Source organism: Cervus elaphus, chromosome 30 (assembly GCF_910594005.1).
Source record: "Cervus elaphus chromosome 30, mCerEla1.1, whole genome shotgun sequence".
Lineage (NCBI taxonomy): Eukaryota > Metazoa > Chordata > Mammalia > Artiodactyla > Cervidae > Cervus > Cervus elaphus.
This window is the reverse complement of record NC_057844.1, coordinates 82647075-82665559: the sequence shown is the minus strand read 5'-3', so window position 1 is coordinate 82665559 and position 18485 is coordinate 82647075. Positions and strand designations below refer to the sequence as shown.

Sequence of the window (18485 nt, the reverse complement as noted above, 5' to 3'; positions counted from 1 at the left end):
CACCCAGGGATCCCACCCGCGTTTCTCATGTCTCCTGCACTGGCAGGCAGGTTCTTTAATACTAGGGCCACCCGGGAAGCCCCAACGAAGCGATATCTTGAGACAAATGACAAAGAGAAAACACAGCATACCAAGATTTCTAGGATGCAGTCAAGCAGTACTGCAGAAACGTCCACACACACTAACATTTATTTACATGTTCGAGATTTACTGGAGTCACAACCCATCACACGGCAAAGGGTCCAGATAAGCCCCGGGACCCTCCCGGGAGGGTCAGCGTGGAGCGGCCGCCACGCCGGGAAGACCAGGGATCTGTGCAGCGCAAGCTCGCAGGGGAGGAGCGGCCGCATCCTTTGGTGTGTGACCAACAGCAGTTCTGGTTTTGGCCAAATGTGTAAAACAACACTTTTCCAAGTTATAATTTTTCATTGGTCCTTTGAATCTTCTTCCGGCTCTATTTTAATTCTTAGGAGACAATTTGCTACCTAATAAAAATTGCAAACATTGGACTTTGGAAAATGTCAAACAACAAGTAATGATAGAATTTCAAGTATTTTAGTATTCGGGTTACATTTAAGATAGAGTCACAGTGAAAAATACAGATGCAAGATAGATTTTACTTGTTCATTTGTTTGTTTTCTGTTTTCCCCTCATAGAAGGTAAATTCTGTGAAAATGGGGACTCACACATGCATTATTCACTGCTAAGCCCCGGTGCCCACACTGTAACTGGAAATTATATGTTTTTAACCAGTACATGTAATCTATAAAGTAATCATTTCACACTGAAGATTTATCACAAAAATGTTACATTTACTTGTACATATTATATACTCCTTGATAAATAATTAATATAAATGTCTATATGTTCAGTTGTATCTTCATCCCATTAAAATATTCTATGACCTAATATAACAGGGGAATGAATATTTCTGAAGATGATCTTGATGCATTATAGAAGCCAAAATCATTTCTAAATAAAAAGCTGACTTTGATTTAGTATTAATTTTGGTTTATCACATGCTAATTATTTAAAATTTCCTAGTATTAGTGTCCTAAAGGTAATTCTCTTTGTTAGGTTATTATAGGGGCCTGAATATTTATTCCCCAATCATTTTAAATGAATTTATTATCTTAAATCTGATTATAAGAAGTTTTGAGGCAGATCATTGATCTGAGATGGAGTTCAAATACAATTTTTGGGCATGAAATGTACAGGTAATTGGACTGAACTGAATTCTAAGTGGAAACATTCCTGTGAATACTTGATTACCTTTTCGTATAGTAGGCGTGTCACTGTCTGCAATCAACTGCAAGCAGTCTTGAGTGACTGAAAAGCAAAAATATATCATCTTAGTTACATGAATAAAAATAGTGAGGGAACAAAGACGGCCAAGAATACAAAGCTACAAACCCACTCTTCCAATGGCCCCTAATCAATTATATCAACACTTTCTGCCTACATGCTGTCCTTAAAATTACTTTAGGAAATATGCCCACAGATTTCAATATAACTTGTACTTGAAATGCAACATGTATATACTTGAAAAGTATTTTCAAAGAGTTTAGAAAAACTCTATGCTATTGAAATATAGTACTTTTTAAAATTTTTTTGCCAACAAGTGAAGTCGTGTCTGACTCTTTGTGACCCCATGGACTGTAGCCCACCAGGCTCCTCCATCTATGGAATTTTTTAGGCAAGAGTACTGGAGTGGGTTGCCATTTCCTTCTCCAGGGGATCTTCCCGACCCAGGGATCAAACCTGGGTCTCCCGCATTGCAGGCAGATGGTTTACCCTCTGAGCCACCAGGGAATCCCATCTAAACAATTTAGCTGAACTTATTCTAAAACATATGCCTGTAGAGAAAGAAAGTTTAGCTACTGTCATTTCTTCTCCAATTCCCTCAAATATATGAGCCAAATGATCAGATTACTCTAAAATGATTTTTTGTTTAAAAAAAAAATCTAGCATTAAATCATAACTCACTAGTACTGAAAATACCACTATTAACATTACTGAAAATAAAAATAATTGCTAACATTTATTGAGCTAGTACAAATCCAGGCAACTTCACAAAAATCCTAAGAATTACATACTGGAAATTACATCTTGGAAAATGTAAACAACTTGTCCAGTCCCCAGGGATAGAAAGTGACAGGGCCTGAATTTAATCATGCCTGTTTCACTCTGGAGCCAAAGTAAGGCTTTTGGTAAAATGTTTGGGACTAGAAAGAGAAGGAGAGCTATGACATCTTTTTAAGATAAAATAGAAGATTTCCCTAGGCAGCTGCATTACCAGTGAAGCATCTGGGACACATCCACTCACATCTATTCACATTGCACATTGCATACAGAATATTCCACCGAGTGCACCAAAGAATATGCAGTATGAAAGTCACTCATATTCAACTCTTTGAGACACCATGGACTGTATAGTCCATGGTATTCTCCAGGCCAGAATACTGGAGTGGGTAGCCTTTCCCTTCTCCAGGGGATCTTCCCAACCCAGGTCTCCCACATTTCAGGCAGATTCTTTACCAGCTGAGCCACCAGGAAAGCTCAAGAATACTGGAGTGGGGAGCCTATCCCTTCTCCAGGGGATCTTCCTGACACAGGAATCAAACCGGGGTCTCCTGCATTTCAGGCAATGCTTTACCAACTGAGCTATCAGGGAAGCCCAAAAGAATATATAGCTATTCTATTAAATGAAGACAGTGCCTTCAGGTTAAAAGCAAAATAGGGACTCTGTCTGTAGGAGAAGAAAGCACAGCAGTATCTATGAAAAACATGGGATATGGAGCTAAGTGTGCCTATTTTAAATTAAGAAAATATTAGTTTAGATTATTTTATACCACGCCTCTTACTCAAAGTAAGCATGCTTTAAAAACATGCTTCACAATGTATACGTTTTAAGAGCTTATTAACACAGTGGAGAGTTCCCATTGCAGATCATTAGCGGAAACCATGGAATAACAGATGTAATAATTATGATACTCTGAAGCTATGCAAATGCACAGGCCTAAAAAGAACGCTGTTAAAGACAGTGATCACATAAGAAAATCTGCTAGGAAATTGTCTTTGGTGTTTAAAGCAGAACCGTAATGTTAAAAACTGCAATCCTTTTTAACCATAAGATGTTTCTAATACATTTTTACATTAATCTGATGGTTTGGATAGGAGCAGAACATTTTGGCTATCTTGTGGCTCTTTTTTTTTTTAAATTTCTTTTTATTGGAGTATAGTTGATTTACAATGTTCTGTTAGTTTCAGGTGTATAGCAAAGTGAGTCAGTTATACATATGCTTCCCTATTGGCTCAGATGGTAAAGAATCTGAGAGTCAATTCCTAGGCAGGTTGATAAGAAGTCGGGGGTCCCCGAGGAGGAGACAGGGGTCTGGAATTCTCAAGGAGGAGGCAATGACAGACTTTTTTTTTTTCCTCTACATTTCTTAGTCTTAGTCACATAAAAAAAATTTTTTTTTCTTTAAGCCCGGAACTGATGATTACACAATTCAGTTTAAACTCTGTACTAGGGATTATATAACAACAGTGTATCCTGGTTGAGGACAGTTTCTCCTTCCTGAAAACCTTCTGACTAATCCTGATGTTTTAGCATGTATATTATGGGAGAGGGTCTGGTAGGATCTTTCTACTGTTAAGTTCTAATCCTGTTATCCTAAAATGTAAATTGTGGGACTGGGTCTGGTAAAATTTTTACAACCTTGAGACATTCTTTTGATTCATTGTAATAACTAATTTAAAAAGTGTACAGCTCCCTTGCTAACACTAGTGAGGGGGGCACTCTCCATCCTCCTTCTGATGTCTACATCAGAAGCTTTCTCTCTCCCTTTTTGTACTTTAATAAAACTCTGCTACACAAAAGCTCTTGAGTGATCAAGCCTGGTCCCTGGGCCCAAAGCTAAATCATCTTCTTTGGAGATCACGAATCCAACATTGTTCACCGTAAACTATCAAATCCGCCTGCAATGCTGGAGACCTGGGTTCAATCCCTGGGTGGGGAAGATCCTCTGGAGGAGGGCATGGCAACCCACTCCAGGATTCTTGCCTGGAGAACCCCATGGGCAGAGGAGCCTAGCGGGCTGCAGTCCATGGGGTTGCACAGACACGACTAAGCAACTAACACTTTCATGTTTCACTCTTTTTTAGATGCTTTTCCTACATAGGCCATTGCAGAGTGATAAATAGAGTTCCCTGTGCTATACAGTGGTCCTTATTCGTTATCTGTTTACATATGGAAGTATTAGCACTCAGTTGTGTCCGACTCTTGCGACCCCATGGACTGCAGCTCTCAAAGCTCCTCTGTCCCTGAAATTCTCCAGGCAAGAATACGAGAGTGGTAGCCATTCCCTTCTCCCAGGGGATTTTTCTGACCCAGAGATTGAACCCAGATCTCCTGCAGTGCAGGAGATTGTCTACCCTCTGAGCCACCAGAAAGAGAAAAGTGAAGGTGAAGTCGCTCAGTCGTGTCCAACTCTGCGACCCCATGGACTGTAACCCACCAGGCTCCTCCATCCGTGGAATTTTCCAGGCAAGAGTACTGGAGTGGGGTGCCATTGCCTTCTCCAGGGGATCTTCCCGAGCCACCAGGAAGCCCCTTATTTATATACAACAGTGTGTATATGTCAACCCCAAACTCCCAGTTTATCCCACCACACCCACCCTTGAAAACCATGTTTGTTTGCTACGTCTGAGACTCAATTTCTGTTTTGTAAATAGGATCATTTGTGCCTTTTTTTTTAAAGCTGGAAAACAATAGCAGGAGTGTCTGCGCGGCAGGGACATGGGACTCATTGCTGCAGTTAGTACAGTAGACCCTCGGCAACAGCACATGTGGACATGATCAGAACAGGCAGAATAGCCGTGAACAAGGACAGCGAGAAAGAAGGGAACCTCAGAACATCCAGAGCCTCTCAAGACTGAAAAGCACAGTGTCTGCGGTTGCCATGTTACACCTGCTTTTCCAACAAACACCTCTTAAGGAATATGACACACAAGGGACCACCGTAAGTTCTGTGAGGGATGCAGGCGCCAAGTGGAGCATGCGAAACTCGGATGCTTCCTCCACACAGAAAAAGAAGAGGATGCCGACACAAGTCAAAGTCACATTTCCAAGTTCTCCATCTTTCCTTTGCCATGGACATGCATACCGTAAAGATTTCGTGAGATGACGCGCCTGAAACACTTCGTAGCCTACCTGGGACAAAATAATTTGGAAGTCAGTCCTGGCTATTAGTAGGAGTAGCAGGAGCATTGTTGCTCTTAATGGTACTGAACCAAATGAACTGGGAGCACAGTGGGAGGATGCTACGAGAGAAAGAAGGCCAGGGAACAGATAGAGAGACCTGGGAAACACTAGAAATACCATTTCAGGGCTTCACTGTGGCTTGGTGCTCAAGAATGCACCTGCTGGAACAGGAGTCATGGGTTTGATCCCTGATCTGGGAAGATCCCACGTGCCCCGGAGCAACTACGCCCATGCACCACGCTACTGAACCTGTGGTCCAGAGCCCGGGAATTGCGACGACGGGGCCCACGCGCCGCAACTACTGAACCCCCAGCACCCGAGAGCACATGTTCCGTAACAAGAGACGCCGCTGCAATGAGACGCCCGCGCAGCGCAATGGAGGGCGGCCCCCACTCGCTGCAACTAGAGAAAAGCCCATTCAGCAATGAAGACCCAGCACGGCCACAAATAAATAAGTTCCTTAGCAAAAAAGAAACACTATTTCGATGAGCCCTCTCCTTGACCTTTTCCATTAAACGCCTGTAGGAGACTTACCTCTGTTTAGACCGAAAGGGGTTTACCTAGTGAGTGATGTCTGGAAACTACCAAACGGATATGAAATACCTGAACCTTAATCTCCAGAGCCCAAGTAACACTTGGCCACAGCCTACACATTGGAAAACAAAGGTCTAGGCGACTTCCCTGGTTGTCCAGTGATTAAGACTCTGCCTTCCAGTGCAGAGGGCGCAGGTTCAATCTCTGGTGGGGGAACTAAGATCCTATATGCCTTGTGACCAAAAAAACCAAAACATAAAACAGAAGCGGTATTGTAGCAAATTCAGTAAAGACTTTAAAAATGGTCCATATATTTAAAAATTCTTTGTTTAAAAATCCAATGGCCTATTTTATTGCACGGTAGCGGAAATATAACTTTTAGAAGAAAATATACAATGAAGAGAAATTTTTATTTCAAAAAACTTTCAGAAAAGAAAATGGGACATTAAAATGACAGTTTAATAGCAGGGTTTGAATTATACTCACTGAAGTTAGTGCTCTTCATTAATTTTCCTTATTCTGGAGAAAGTCACGGGGCTTTTCAAGGACACACATTCTTGGAAATAAGAACAGGACCTTCCATCCTGTCCTTGTTAGATGCCACTCAGGTTTCATCAACCCCATCAGTGCCCTTAACCTCTTCATCTTTTAACTCTTCCCATTCCCTTCTCCAGGGGATCGTCCCGATCCAAGGATCAAACCTGGGTTGTCTTCTTTTTAGGCAGATTCATTACTGTCTGAGCCACCAGGGAAATCCCTTTTTAGGACATATGGTATCTGTTAACAACTTATCTCCAGTTAAGTCTTTTAGGACTTTCTTTCTAATTCGACATAGAGCTGATCTTAGACTGATCTATAGATTATTGCTCACAAAAAGTGGGTCAAAAAAGGGCAGCATTGTTTTTTTAGATCTCCCAATAGCACAGATATCCAACCACAAGAGTTTTGAGGATGCATAGTCTAAAATAAGAAACATAATATTAATAACAATTGTAGTATTAATTGATGGTGTTTGGTTTTCAAATGCCTTTTATACATCTTCCCTCTGCTACAATCAAGGGGAATTATATAAGAGTTTGAGAATAGTTTATCTTTTTAACTTCTTTTAAAGTAAGCAAGGCAGCAGCATACTTTAAAACCTTTTTCTGTCAATGGGGAGACACATATTTCTAAATATATATATATGTACATGTATATCTATGTATATATATATTACATATCACAATCTGAGAAACACAAATGATTAATCTTAAGTACAGTTTTACAGCATAAGAAAATTCACTCATACTATTAAACCACATGAAAAATATTTCTGAAACAATACATTATATTGACGACAAAACTAGTTTACAAAAGATAATTCCTAAAATAAGAACTTTCAGGGCAGAAATCATTTAGTATTGCTCAATATTTGATATAATAAAATCCAACCAACTTTATAATTGGAATAGTGGTTGGACTGAGGTTGAAAGCCACCTTTTAAAGTGTGACATTCAAATTTCATTTAATCAGGCAAAGAGCCTTGACAGTTCATGGAATTGCTAATATCTGATGACTCAGTGGTAAAGAGTCCACTTGTCAGTGCAGGAGACGCAGGTTCAATCCCTGACTCAGGAAGACCCCCTGCAATAGGAGATGGCAACCCACTGCAGTATTCTTGGGAATACTGGGACATCCCATGGACAGAGGAGCCTGGTGGGCTACAGTCCACGAGGTCACAAGAGTCGGACACGACTTAACAATTAAAGAACAAACAAAGAGCTGTTGTACTGCATTCTGTGTTGGAATCAAACCCTTTCAAACCGGAATCCAGTTTCTTATACATTATTTCAACAAAGCTAAATCTAATAGAAACTACCATAAATAATGCAATTATTGCACATTGTGTGTGGTTCCCATGACAAGCATCCCACATTGAACTTTTCCCATTGCACATGTTCTGTCCATATGTCCTACTTCCATAGTTCTCCTCACTCATCTCATTCAAGAAACTTCTTCCAAGCTCTTCAGTCTGAATGAGATGTCCGTCCTTCATTTTCTTTTATCTTTCTTCTGTCCTCTGTCTTCTTACACATTACACTGTACATGTTTTAAAAATGAGGACTCTGAAAGTGATGCCTAACATTCAGTATACGGAAGTCAGGACAAATATAGGAATTTGATATATATTTTTTTAGTTGCTTGCATACTAAGTCACTTCAGTTGTGTCCAACTCTCTGTGGCCCTATGGACTGTAGCCCGCCAGGAGTCCACTGGGCCCCCCTGTCCATGGGATTCTCCAGACAAGAATACTGGAATGGGTTGCCATTTTCTTCTCCAGGGAATCTCTCCAACCCACGTCTCTTAGTCTCCTGCATTGATAGGAGGGCTCTTAAACACTAGCGCCACCTAGGAAATCCCTTGCTTGAGTTAGTTTTGAATAAATAATCAGTGGCTGTAAAAATTTAATTAGGAGAAACCCCTTAAAGATGCACACGCTGGCCTAATGCTGGACACAGATTTATGAAGAAATCCAAGAAGTCATGGTTTTGGGGGTAAACATTTTTATCAGAGTGGGAGTACCAAATTTGAAGGGTGGGAACAGAATTATAAAGTTTTATTATCAGAGATAAGCAGTTGGCCTTACCAGCAAATTTTGTTAAGTTACTTGTTTGTAGCTTAGGAAACAATAAGAGTTGAAAGAGTTTTAAAAGAATTTCTGGAGAGCTAAATTGAAAAGTTTATATTTGACCTCGTATAAAACAGAAAAAAAATATTAGGAATTCTTAATCTTGAGAGGGGCTTGCCTAACACATTTTGTGCTTGAGAAAGCTCATCCACGTGTCTCTGTGCAGGACGAGTTGCCATAAAGGGAGGCTGAAAGTCAAGGTTCAGCTGTTGACTGGTAGTAAACATAATAACGTGGGCGATTTGGTCTGAAAAGCAATTATGTCAGTGGAGAAACCAAAACAAACCGAAGGAAAATTTAAAAGCTTCTGACTAATGGGTATATGTGTTTGAAGAATTTAAAAGTAATAATAGAAGCAGCCTCTCAGTTCTGGTGAATTCAGAACGATGGCAGCACAATAGTGGGCCTGGGGAGGGAAGAAAGTGGTGCTGATTTTTTGGAGGGCGTGGGATGAAGCTGACAAAATACAGTAGAAATAAACATAACTGATAGAAGTAAAGAAATATATCTGAACGTGGTCTACATGTATGTGTGCAGAAAAGAGCCTTGGATGACCTGTACCACTTGGATTACACACACCACTCTCAGTCTCTGCCTAGGGCGACACAGGGCGAGTCAGACAATAGCCTCTGCACAGCTTCTTAAACACAAAGAATAAAACCGCTGTTGTTTAGTCGCTAAGTCGCGTCTGACTCTTTTGTGACCCCACAGTCTGTAGCCCTCCAGACTCGACTGTCCATGGGATTTCCCAGGCAAGAACACTGGAGTGAGCTGCCATTGCCTTCTCCAGGGGATCTTCCCCACGCAGGGATCGAAATCGTATCACCTGCACTGACAGCTGGATTCTTCACCACGGAGCCACCGGGGAAGCCCCAAGAATAAAATAGCAAAACTAACGCTGCCTTCATGTTTAATTTTGCAAATGATCAAGTATTTTAACTTAAAATTACAGTTCTATAATTGAGTCATCATCTCCACAGGATATGTTTTTTCTTTCGTCATGACTTCTTTGCATTATTTCAGGATATTTCTCTTTATTAAAGAGGAATACTCAGGAGGCACTGGCAGCCTAACTTAACAGTGAAGAACGTTAGCTTCACGACACGATGTGCCAACAGGTCCGAAGTCAAGAAAGGTAAAACCGAAAGTAGAAACCCAGCTGACTATCTGGAGAAAGGTAGCAATAAATCGCATAGCTGGCTGTTGCATTGTCCAGTCTCCGGGGGACATTTCTGCCTGGACGTCTCACTGATCCCCAAGTTTCACATGCCCCAAGCCTGTTTCTTTAACCTCGACACACACCCTCACCTCTCACTCCTCGGTTGTCCTCTTGGTAATTCCTGAGTTGCTCAAGCAACACTAGCTTAACGTCTCCAACTCAATAGCGGGTTGCTGGTAGGAGGGACTGACTATGTCTGGGCTTCAGTTCGCTCATCTAATGTGCAGACAGCAATGCCAACCTCGTGGGATTTTTAAGAGGGTAAATGATAATCATGCGTCCACAGGGCCAAACCCAGGGCTTTCACATGGAACTCATCTCTCCCCTTTTCAGTATGTTCCGGAACACCTACCTTAGAGCTTTGCACTGTAAGCATGTCCTCTATTTTGAGAAAAGTCTGTTTCTTCTCTAACACCTCAGAAATGGGGATACTTTTTAAAAAGGAAATCCCACCACGACAAAAGAGCAGCTGACCAACACAGATCGTGTAAGCAGGACTTGACCCATAAAAAGTGCAGTTAACCATTAAATCTAATATCATCCATTTTTACAGAAATATTAATGAGAATGCATCCCTCAACATCATGACTTTATTTCTAAAATACCAATGTGTGCATGTGTGCTGAATGACGCCATGGACTGTAGCCCACCAGGCTCCTCTGTCCATGGGATTTCCCAGGCAAGAATACCGGAGTGGGTTACCATTCCCTCCTCCAGTGAATCTTCCCAACCCAGGAATCAAACCTGAGTCTCCTGCGTCCCCTGCATTGGATTCTTTACCACTGTGCCACATGGGAAGCCTATGCATGTCTGAATTTTTTTTTTAATGCTGAAAGTATAAAGAATAATTGAGCTTTCAGGAATTAGGTAGAAAGATTTACCCTGGCCTCTCTTATTTGAAATGAAGACACAAACCCTTGCCCTTCCTCACCCTGAACTCTGCTGGTTCTCTTAACCCTGCCCTAAAATGTTCACTTTTGCAATGTATTTGCTATTTTCAAGTATTATAATTTACTCATCAATTATGTTTATTGACTATTTTCTGTGGCTTCCCACTTCACTGCAATGTGATACCCCATGGGCAGGAAACTTTCATCTGTTTGTTCTCTGATTGATCAATACCCAACAACCAGCACAGCGTTAGGAACCTCCGAGGTTAGGGAAGGTTGGAAGAGACACAATATCACTTCTGGCTGCCCTGGTTGATTCGCTTCCTGGCTCTCCAGTTTCTCAAAACTTTAAACTTGATAAGAACAGGGTTCAGAGATGTGGTTATCAGGTCACTATTTGCCTTTTAAATACTTTTGTGGAAATTGAATGGAAGCCAGCTCTTGCAACACTGAAAAGAAGTCTCTCCTTATTGAAGCAGGGGATAAGAAAAATAACACTCAGGGAAGGCTCTGGTCAAAGATCACCATGACAGCAACCATCTGTTTCTGTTCTAGGAAAGAACACGCCCTTGCTGGGTAAGAGGCTGCAGCCCCATTTGGGGACAGAATGGATGGTTGAGTTACACACTGCATACTTGCAACATGCATTTTACAGCCTTGGAAGTTACAGCTGAGACCGAAATGTCGATAAAGCAAAGACTGGATGCTACAGACCCCTCAGACATCCCGTCTTTTCTTGCAAAGGAAATGGACTATGGATTTCAAGACTCAGAAAAACAGTATTGATATATTTCTGTTTCCCCAGGTGGCACTAATGGTAAAGAAACCTCCTGTCAGTGCAGGAGGCCAAGAGATGTGGGTTTGGTAGGGAGGACCCCCCTGGAGGAGGAAATGGCAACCCACTCCAGTATTCTTGCCTGGAGAATCCCATGGACAGAGGAGCCTGGTGGGCTACAGTCCAGGGAGGTCACAAAGAGTCAGACATGACTGAGTGACTTAGCATACATACTTATGTTTAACAATAGAAATGTTTACCCCAGGGAAATATTTAAGTTACCATATTAGGCATTAATTTATGTGTATTAAGGAGGCAGAGGTGGCCCAGTGGTAAAGAATTCAGGTGCCAATGGAGGAGATGCAGACTTGATTCCTGGGTCAAGAAGATCCCCCAGAGGAGGAAATGGCAACCCACTCCAGTGTTCTTGCCTGGAAAACCCTATGGACAGAGGAGCCTGGTGGGCTACATTTCATAGGGTTGCAAAGTGTCAGACATGACTGGGCACGCACGCACTCATATTTATTATATTCAAAACTCTGATTTTTAAAAAAATATCAAATGCATTGTGGTGTCCTGGATGGCTCCTGGAACATAAAAAGACATTAGGGGGAAAGCTGGTGACATTCAAATAAAGTCAGGGCTTCTCTGGTGCCTTAGACAGTAAAGAATCTGCTTATAGTGCAGAAGACCCAGGTGCAATCCCTGAATTGGGAAGATCCCCTGGAGGAGGGCATGGCAACCTACTCCAGTTTTCTAGCCTGGAGAACCCCATGGACAGAGGAGCCTGGTGAGCTACAGTTCATGGGGTTGCAAAAGAACCAGCCATGACTGAGCAACTAACGCTTTCAGGAGTTTAGTTAAATCCCAGTGTTGGTCTCTATGTTGTGACAAAGGTACCAAGGTAATATAAGATGCTAACTTCGGAGGAAATTGGAAGGGGGTCATAAGGGAACTCACTGCACTGTTATTGTAACTTTTCTGTAATTCTAAAATAATTTCAAAAAGTTTATTTTAAAAATGGAGAAATATAAAGTAGAATGGTCTGAATCTTACAGGAAACATTTGCAAGATAAAATATGAGTAACTTTTTTCCTGCTCTTGTTTTTACTTTCTTTAAAATGCTCATGCTTTCACCACTATTTTTGTTATTAAAATTGAGACAAGTATAATAAATATTAATAAAAAATAATTTTTTTCTTTCCATAATCTGAAACACATGGGTTTCCGGTAACTTTTAAATTCCCTACTGAACAACAAGGGAGAAAGGAAAAGGTCACCTCATTTTATCAGTGAACTGTTAGAGTAGAGTGGAAACCCATTTGGAAGAATTCACTTTCTTGATGGACTCTCAAGCTGATTATCTTTAGGTTCTTATGAAGAGAATCACAGTTAAGTTCAGGTTCAACACATGGATCACTGTGACTCCATCAGTGAAGAAATATTCATGCATAATATTTTCAAAGCTTTAGTATCACTTTAGTGTTTTGTTTTTTTTTTTAATTGGGACTATCTCCAAATATACTGAGGGGCTGAAAAGTGAATTTTTGGCTATTGTAAGCCATTTGGCAATTTTAATCTTGGATTTCCCCACATTTCTGTTTGTTAGACTACAATCAGAAATTCTTATGAAACATAGGAAACTTGCTAAGACTTTCATTTGAAACACAAACTAGTTAAGAAAAGCAAAACTGGAGCCCTAGCACCAGATTCTAGAATTAGGTGAAAGCAGTGCTTTTGCCCCCGGGTGGGTGGGGGTGTCTGCAAGGAGTGCTAACTGGGTGTGCAGGCTGATGGGGGTGCTGCCCTTCACGTACTGACGTGCAGTCTGTGAATTTCGCTGACTTGAAGACACGTGCCCTTTTCTGAGTATGGAAAGAATACGTAAATTAAAATTAAAAAAAATTAAACTAACAATCCATGAAATTATAGTTAAAGAAGTCGCTGAATAGGGGAACTTCTCTGACTTTCCCAAATACTGCCTCTGCCTGGGGTAGTGAGCAAGTCTGAGGCAAGGGGTTTCCGGACCACACCCCTGGGACTTGAGTCTTCTGATCATGCTCATTCTTTGGTTAAGCAGTTCTTTAAAAGGTCAAGTTAAAAAAAATTTCATAAGACAGCCTTTGATCAAAACTTGACAAATGAAGAAATATGGGAAAATTCCTTCCCCCAAAATGATGTCACTTGGCGCTCGGTGCTCAGTCACTCAGTTGTGTCCGACTCTTTTGTGACCCTTTGGACGACAGGCCGCCAGGTTCCTCTGTCCATGGAATTTCTCAGGCAAGAATATTGGAGCGGGTTGCCATTTCCTCTTTCAGGGGATCGTCCCAGCCCAGGGATTAAACCTGCGTCTCCTGTGCCCCCTACGTTGCAGGTAGATTCTTCATGGCTGAGCCATGGGGGAAGCAAAATGATCCCACAAAATCATTCTATCTTATTTGATATTGAGCCGCAAATTGATTCACACATGTTCATGGAATCCCTATAGGGTACAAGTGTCATGATGAATATACAAGAGGAGAGCTGGAACCAGACCACAGAAGTCTCTGCTCTTTAGTTGTATAGATAGTCTACACACAAATGGAAAGAACCTTACTAGGGGATAATGTGATGAGTATCAACTGCTGATGCAAGAACTAGGCTTGCTGTGTTCTGGAGAGGCCAGACTTTCTAGCCCACAACATACTGGAATTTACTTACAAATTGAATATACACCCAATAAAATTTAGATGCCTGCTGAAATCTGGGTTGGATTTATAGGAAAATAAGAATGGGTAACATTCTGGTATATTACTTAGGAACATTTAGCTGTTAAACTTTTGGGCATGGTTATAAAATGATGACAAAACTGATGTTGAGAAAGCCAAATATTCTAGAGAAAATCTAGAAGAATATTATAATTCTGTTAGTTATAAATCCAATAAATGTACTGGTGTGGCTTAAAAATAAGTGTGAGATCAAATACTATATATCATTTACTTGAAAACTCTGTATTTTTTTAAACAGTTCAACAAGCAATTTGAAAATGCCAAGGCTTCAAAGTAGCAGTAACATTTTTAAATTAATCATGAAAGAATAGTGAAACCTATATATGGAAAACTGCCTTATTATGAAATTTTAAATTTTATATTTAATATAGATATTAAAAATTCTTGAATAGATAAATTCAAAATGCAAAAATTCATTTTTCTTCAGTTACAGGCTTTATAAAATTCCAATAAAATGCATCTAAACATATATAGATAGCTAATAAGTGAAATGAAAACTAACATTTTAAAACTAAAAGGGATAACCTAAGGCTTTTGAGTTTTACTTACAATAAGTCACAACTAGAATGGAAACGAAAACCAAAGAAAGTTGCATAGATTCAAACTGCATAGAATTTTCTCAATTCCAAAAGAAGGACCTTACCAAACAGAAAACAAAGAAAAATCATGGAGCTTCATACAAACTTCTTGGTATATACATATACAAATTTAAAATAGTGCTAAACAAAATGACATTTTCCCTGCATGAAAGAATGAAATAACATTCAAGTCAATTTTATTGACAAGAATTGCTGATAATAACTATCATTGCATTTCTCATCTTTAAATCTTTCCTCTGGGATCTATGAATGCTATAAGTATATGTAGAGAGAAACATAGAGATATATATGTAAGTACTGCACATGTAACTAAGTATACAGTATATATACATAATATATGTACATAAATATAATACATATATATATGTATGCCATATATATGCTACATTAAAGTTTTATAAAAATCTGAGCAAAATCATGATATTGATAATAGTGATTATATCTGTGCCATGGAAACTGGGTGGGTTCTTATCATTGGTTATTATTTTCTGCTATTATTCAAATTTTCTAAAAATTGAAAGTTATTTGGGGAAAATTTTTTGTGAGTATACCATTTTTGGATGCCTTAGAAACACAAATATGAAAAAACATTCACATGAGAGGAAATTTTAAAATATTAATAGAACATACTTCGGGGAAGTGGGACTTAGGGAGTTATTGATTTCTTACTCAGTTTTTTCCTTCTTAAATCTCCTGTAGTGAGTCTAAGTCCTCTTGGAATGGGAGAGCTAGGGTTTATTTTTAATAATAAATTCACAGGCAGGAGTACTAGCAGACAAGTTTGAAGGAGAGTGAGGCATTCTCACCCTACTAGATAGTGAAGCTCATTATATTACAAAATTCCTTAAAATATTTAATGCAGATAAATAGGATAGTAAATCAATGACAAAAAGCAGTCTCAAAACAGATTCAACTATATATGAGGAACTCAATATAATATAGTAAGTGTTTCAATGCAAATGAGTTAAAAAAGAATCATCTAATTAATTTGGTTTAGATATTTAGCAACACTTGGGAAGGAAAAAGTAAAAGAAGAAAGGAGAAGCTAAGGCTAGTATAACATGATCCACCAAAATAAACTCCAGGACTAACAGATTTAATACCAAACCACAACAGCAAATTACTAGAAAAAAGTCAAAATGGCAGGAAAAAAACCAAACTACTTTAAGAGACTGTGGATAAATATGTATTTTAACTTTGATGTCTTAGAGAAAATTTTTAAAAAGGGTATCACATTAAAATATACAGATGCAAGATCTCTGCACAGGTTCTAAAAAGCAGCAAAATATTGTGAAAACATTTACATCAAAATTTTGACAAACAAGATGCCTAATATAGAGTTTATTCAAAATCATTTTAAAAATAGGACAGATGAATGAGGGAAGTTATAAATAAAAATTAGCAGAGGATAAAATTAGAAGCTATCAAAATATGCAAAAAGAAGATAATTCTTATTTGTAAGCAAGCCACAAATTTAATTTGAGGCACTGTTTTTCAACTACTGAGCTAGCCAAAATACATCTTTAAAGATAAAATGTGAAAGGATGTGAAAAACTTGTACACTGCATTTCTGGTTGCATTCATTTATAACTCATTTGGAAAACAATATTGCAACAGGTAGCAAGGGTGATAAAGATGTTCATACTCTTTGGCTCAGACACTCTATCTACGGAATTTATATTGAGTATATGCATCAAATTCCTCGGAAACAAAGAGATTTGCACAAAAATTTTGACATATTCCATTCTACCAAAAAAATTGGAAATGATCATGATAATTATAAGATAACAAATAAATTAATATAGGTATGTGAGAATTACTTAGAAATAAAGAAAAGGCTTATTGTGTAATAAGTGAACACAAAAATATACCATGGTATATATGCCATATTTTTTCAATTATGCAGAAAATATGAATGACAAAATGCAAAATATGAAGATAAGGATTTTAGAGTATAGTAAACATATGAGGGTTTTCCAGTTTTAAAATGTGTAAACCCAATTGCTTCTGACAACTGGCACGGAGATATGACAACCGGATACAAAATGTATTGCTGTATAAAACTAAGGAAGAATTTTTTCCATGAATAAGGCATTTAGTGAAAAATAAATTTGCAGAAGGAGCATCGTGTGTGTGAGAGAGAGAGAGAGACAGAACGCCTAATCTGTCTCTCGAGCACTCTCCTTCAAAGAGCAAATACAGGTAAATAATTACACCTGTTGGGTTTGCCTCACAGTCACCAGTAAGGTTAAAGGAAACTGGAGAAGCGACAACACCTCTCCCGACACAAGCCTGGCACATTCTAGGGGCCAAAAAATGCTCCTGCAATATACAAGGGAGACAGCAGGAAGGGATTGTTAAATTGCAATATTAGTAAAGCAATGCAAATTCCCTTTTCCATCCTTGACATGAAGGAACTGGAGCTGAAGGTTTGGGGTGCCCCTGCCCCCAAATCTGAGATGTCTGTGGAGCAGGTAGAAATCACTAAAGAACTATTACAGTGGATTATAAACCTGTGTAGCTCCTGCAAGAACATTATAATAAGGAAAAGCTTTAAAATCTCTGTGCCCCAGTGTGTAAAACAGGGTTCTTCTTAAACAGGGAAGAAATCAAAGAGAGCACCAACATGCACCTGCCTGGTCTCCACGTGGTTTCGCAGCAGCTACGCCCCTCGGAGATGCTGTCTGCCCCTCGTCTGGACCAAACCTCATTCCAGACTAGCTCCTGGCGCTTTTCCCCCGCCCGGGGACTGCCAGACGGTGCTCCTGACGTGGGCGCCAGCTCTCCCTTTGAGGGGACGGGTGCGCCCCTCTCCCCTCCTCCGTGCTCCAAGCGCCGCCGCACAGACGGATGCCCCCGAAACGTGCTCACAGGCGGACAGAACACGCGGTCAGCCCAGGACACTGGCCAGGGCTTGGCTCCGCCCTGGGGGGCACACGGGCTTGGGATGCCGTTTCCAGGCTCCGGCTTCTGTTCGGCGCCCCTCTCCCAGGCGGGATGCTCTCCTCCTCACCTGGGCCCTGGACCCCCGGACCCTTGGGCGCTTTTGTTCCCCCGCAAACGTACCTGTTTCTTCTGCCTCCGGCAGGCCACGCTTACTCCTGCCGCTCTGGCTGGAATTGCTTTCTCCCGGAGCTGGGGGTGCAAAGATCCGCTGCTAAGAGAAAAGCCCCACCACGTTACTGCCGGGGCGCCGGGGTCTGGGGGCGGGGGGTGGCGGTGGGGGGCTGCGGCTACAGCGGCACACTCACTTTCAGGGCGGGGGTGACGCCGGGAGCCTCCCGCGCGGCCGCGGCTCCCGCCTGGGGGGCGCCCGGCCGCCCCCGCAGCTCCGCCCGGAGGCTGCCCAGCTCCGCTTGCAGGGACGCCACCCAGCAGAAAGCCAGCACCGTGAGGCAGCTGGACGAGGCGGCGAGCAGCAGGGTCACGGCCAGCAGCTTTCCATCTTTGGAGCACCGGCCGGAGGGGCTTTCCTCCTGGGGCAGGACGGAGCCTCCCTCCTTCAGTTTCATTTCTTCTCTGGTCTGAGGGCAAGAAAGGCGGGACTGCTCCCCGGTGGAGTCATCCATTTCCCTCCTTGAACTTTGCAGGTTGGGGCCCCTAGCCTGAGTGACCACAGAGAATGGATCATTTCCTGTTATCTGGGTTTGTTGATGTCCCACATTGACTACACGGCCCAGCCCGGCAGCGCTCGCCCTGGGGCGAGTTCTCCCGAATTTTCTTCTCTCTGCCGTGGCTGCATCTCTTGCCCTAACTGTAGGCTAGG

At 41.0% G+C, this 18485-nt stretch overlaps 1 protein-coding gene across 3 annotated transcripts in view; it reads right to left on the bottom strand.

Moving 5' to 3' along the window:
- The window catches only part of TNFSF13B (TNF superfamily member 13b), a 30422-nt gene extending 11937 nt beyond the window's left edge, over positions 1 to 18485 (bottom strand). For 2 of the 3 annotated variants that reach the window (XM_043892396.1, XM_043892398.1), the window contains exons 1-3: positions 17971 to 18485; positions 17786 to 17876; positions 1273 to 1329 (exon numbers count right to left, since the gene is read on the bottom strand). In XM_043892396.1, coding sequence (XP_043748331.1) covers positions 1273 to 1329; positions 17786 to 17876; positions 17971 to 18288 — 466 coding nt within the window. In that variant the 5' untranslated portion in view covers positions 18289 to 18485. The remainder of the gene's footprint in view (positions 1 to 1272; positions 1330 to 17785; positions 17877 to 17970) is intronic. The other variant, XM_043892397.1, reaches the window with a different exon arrangement.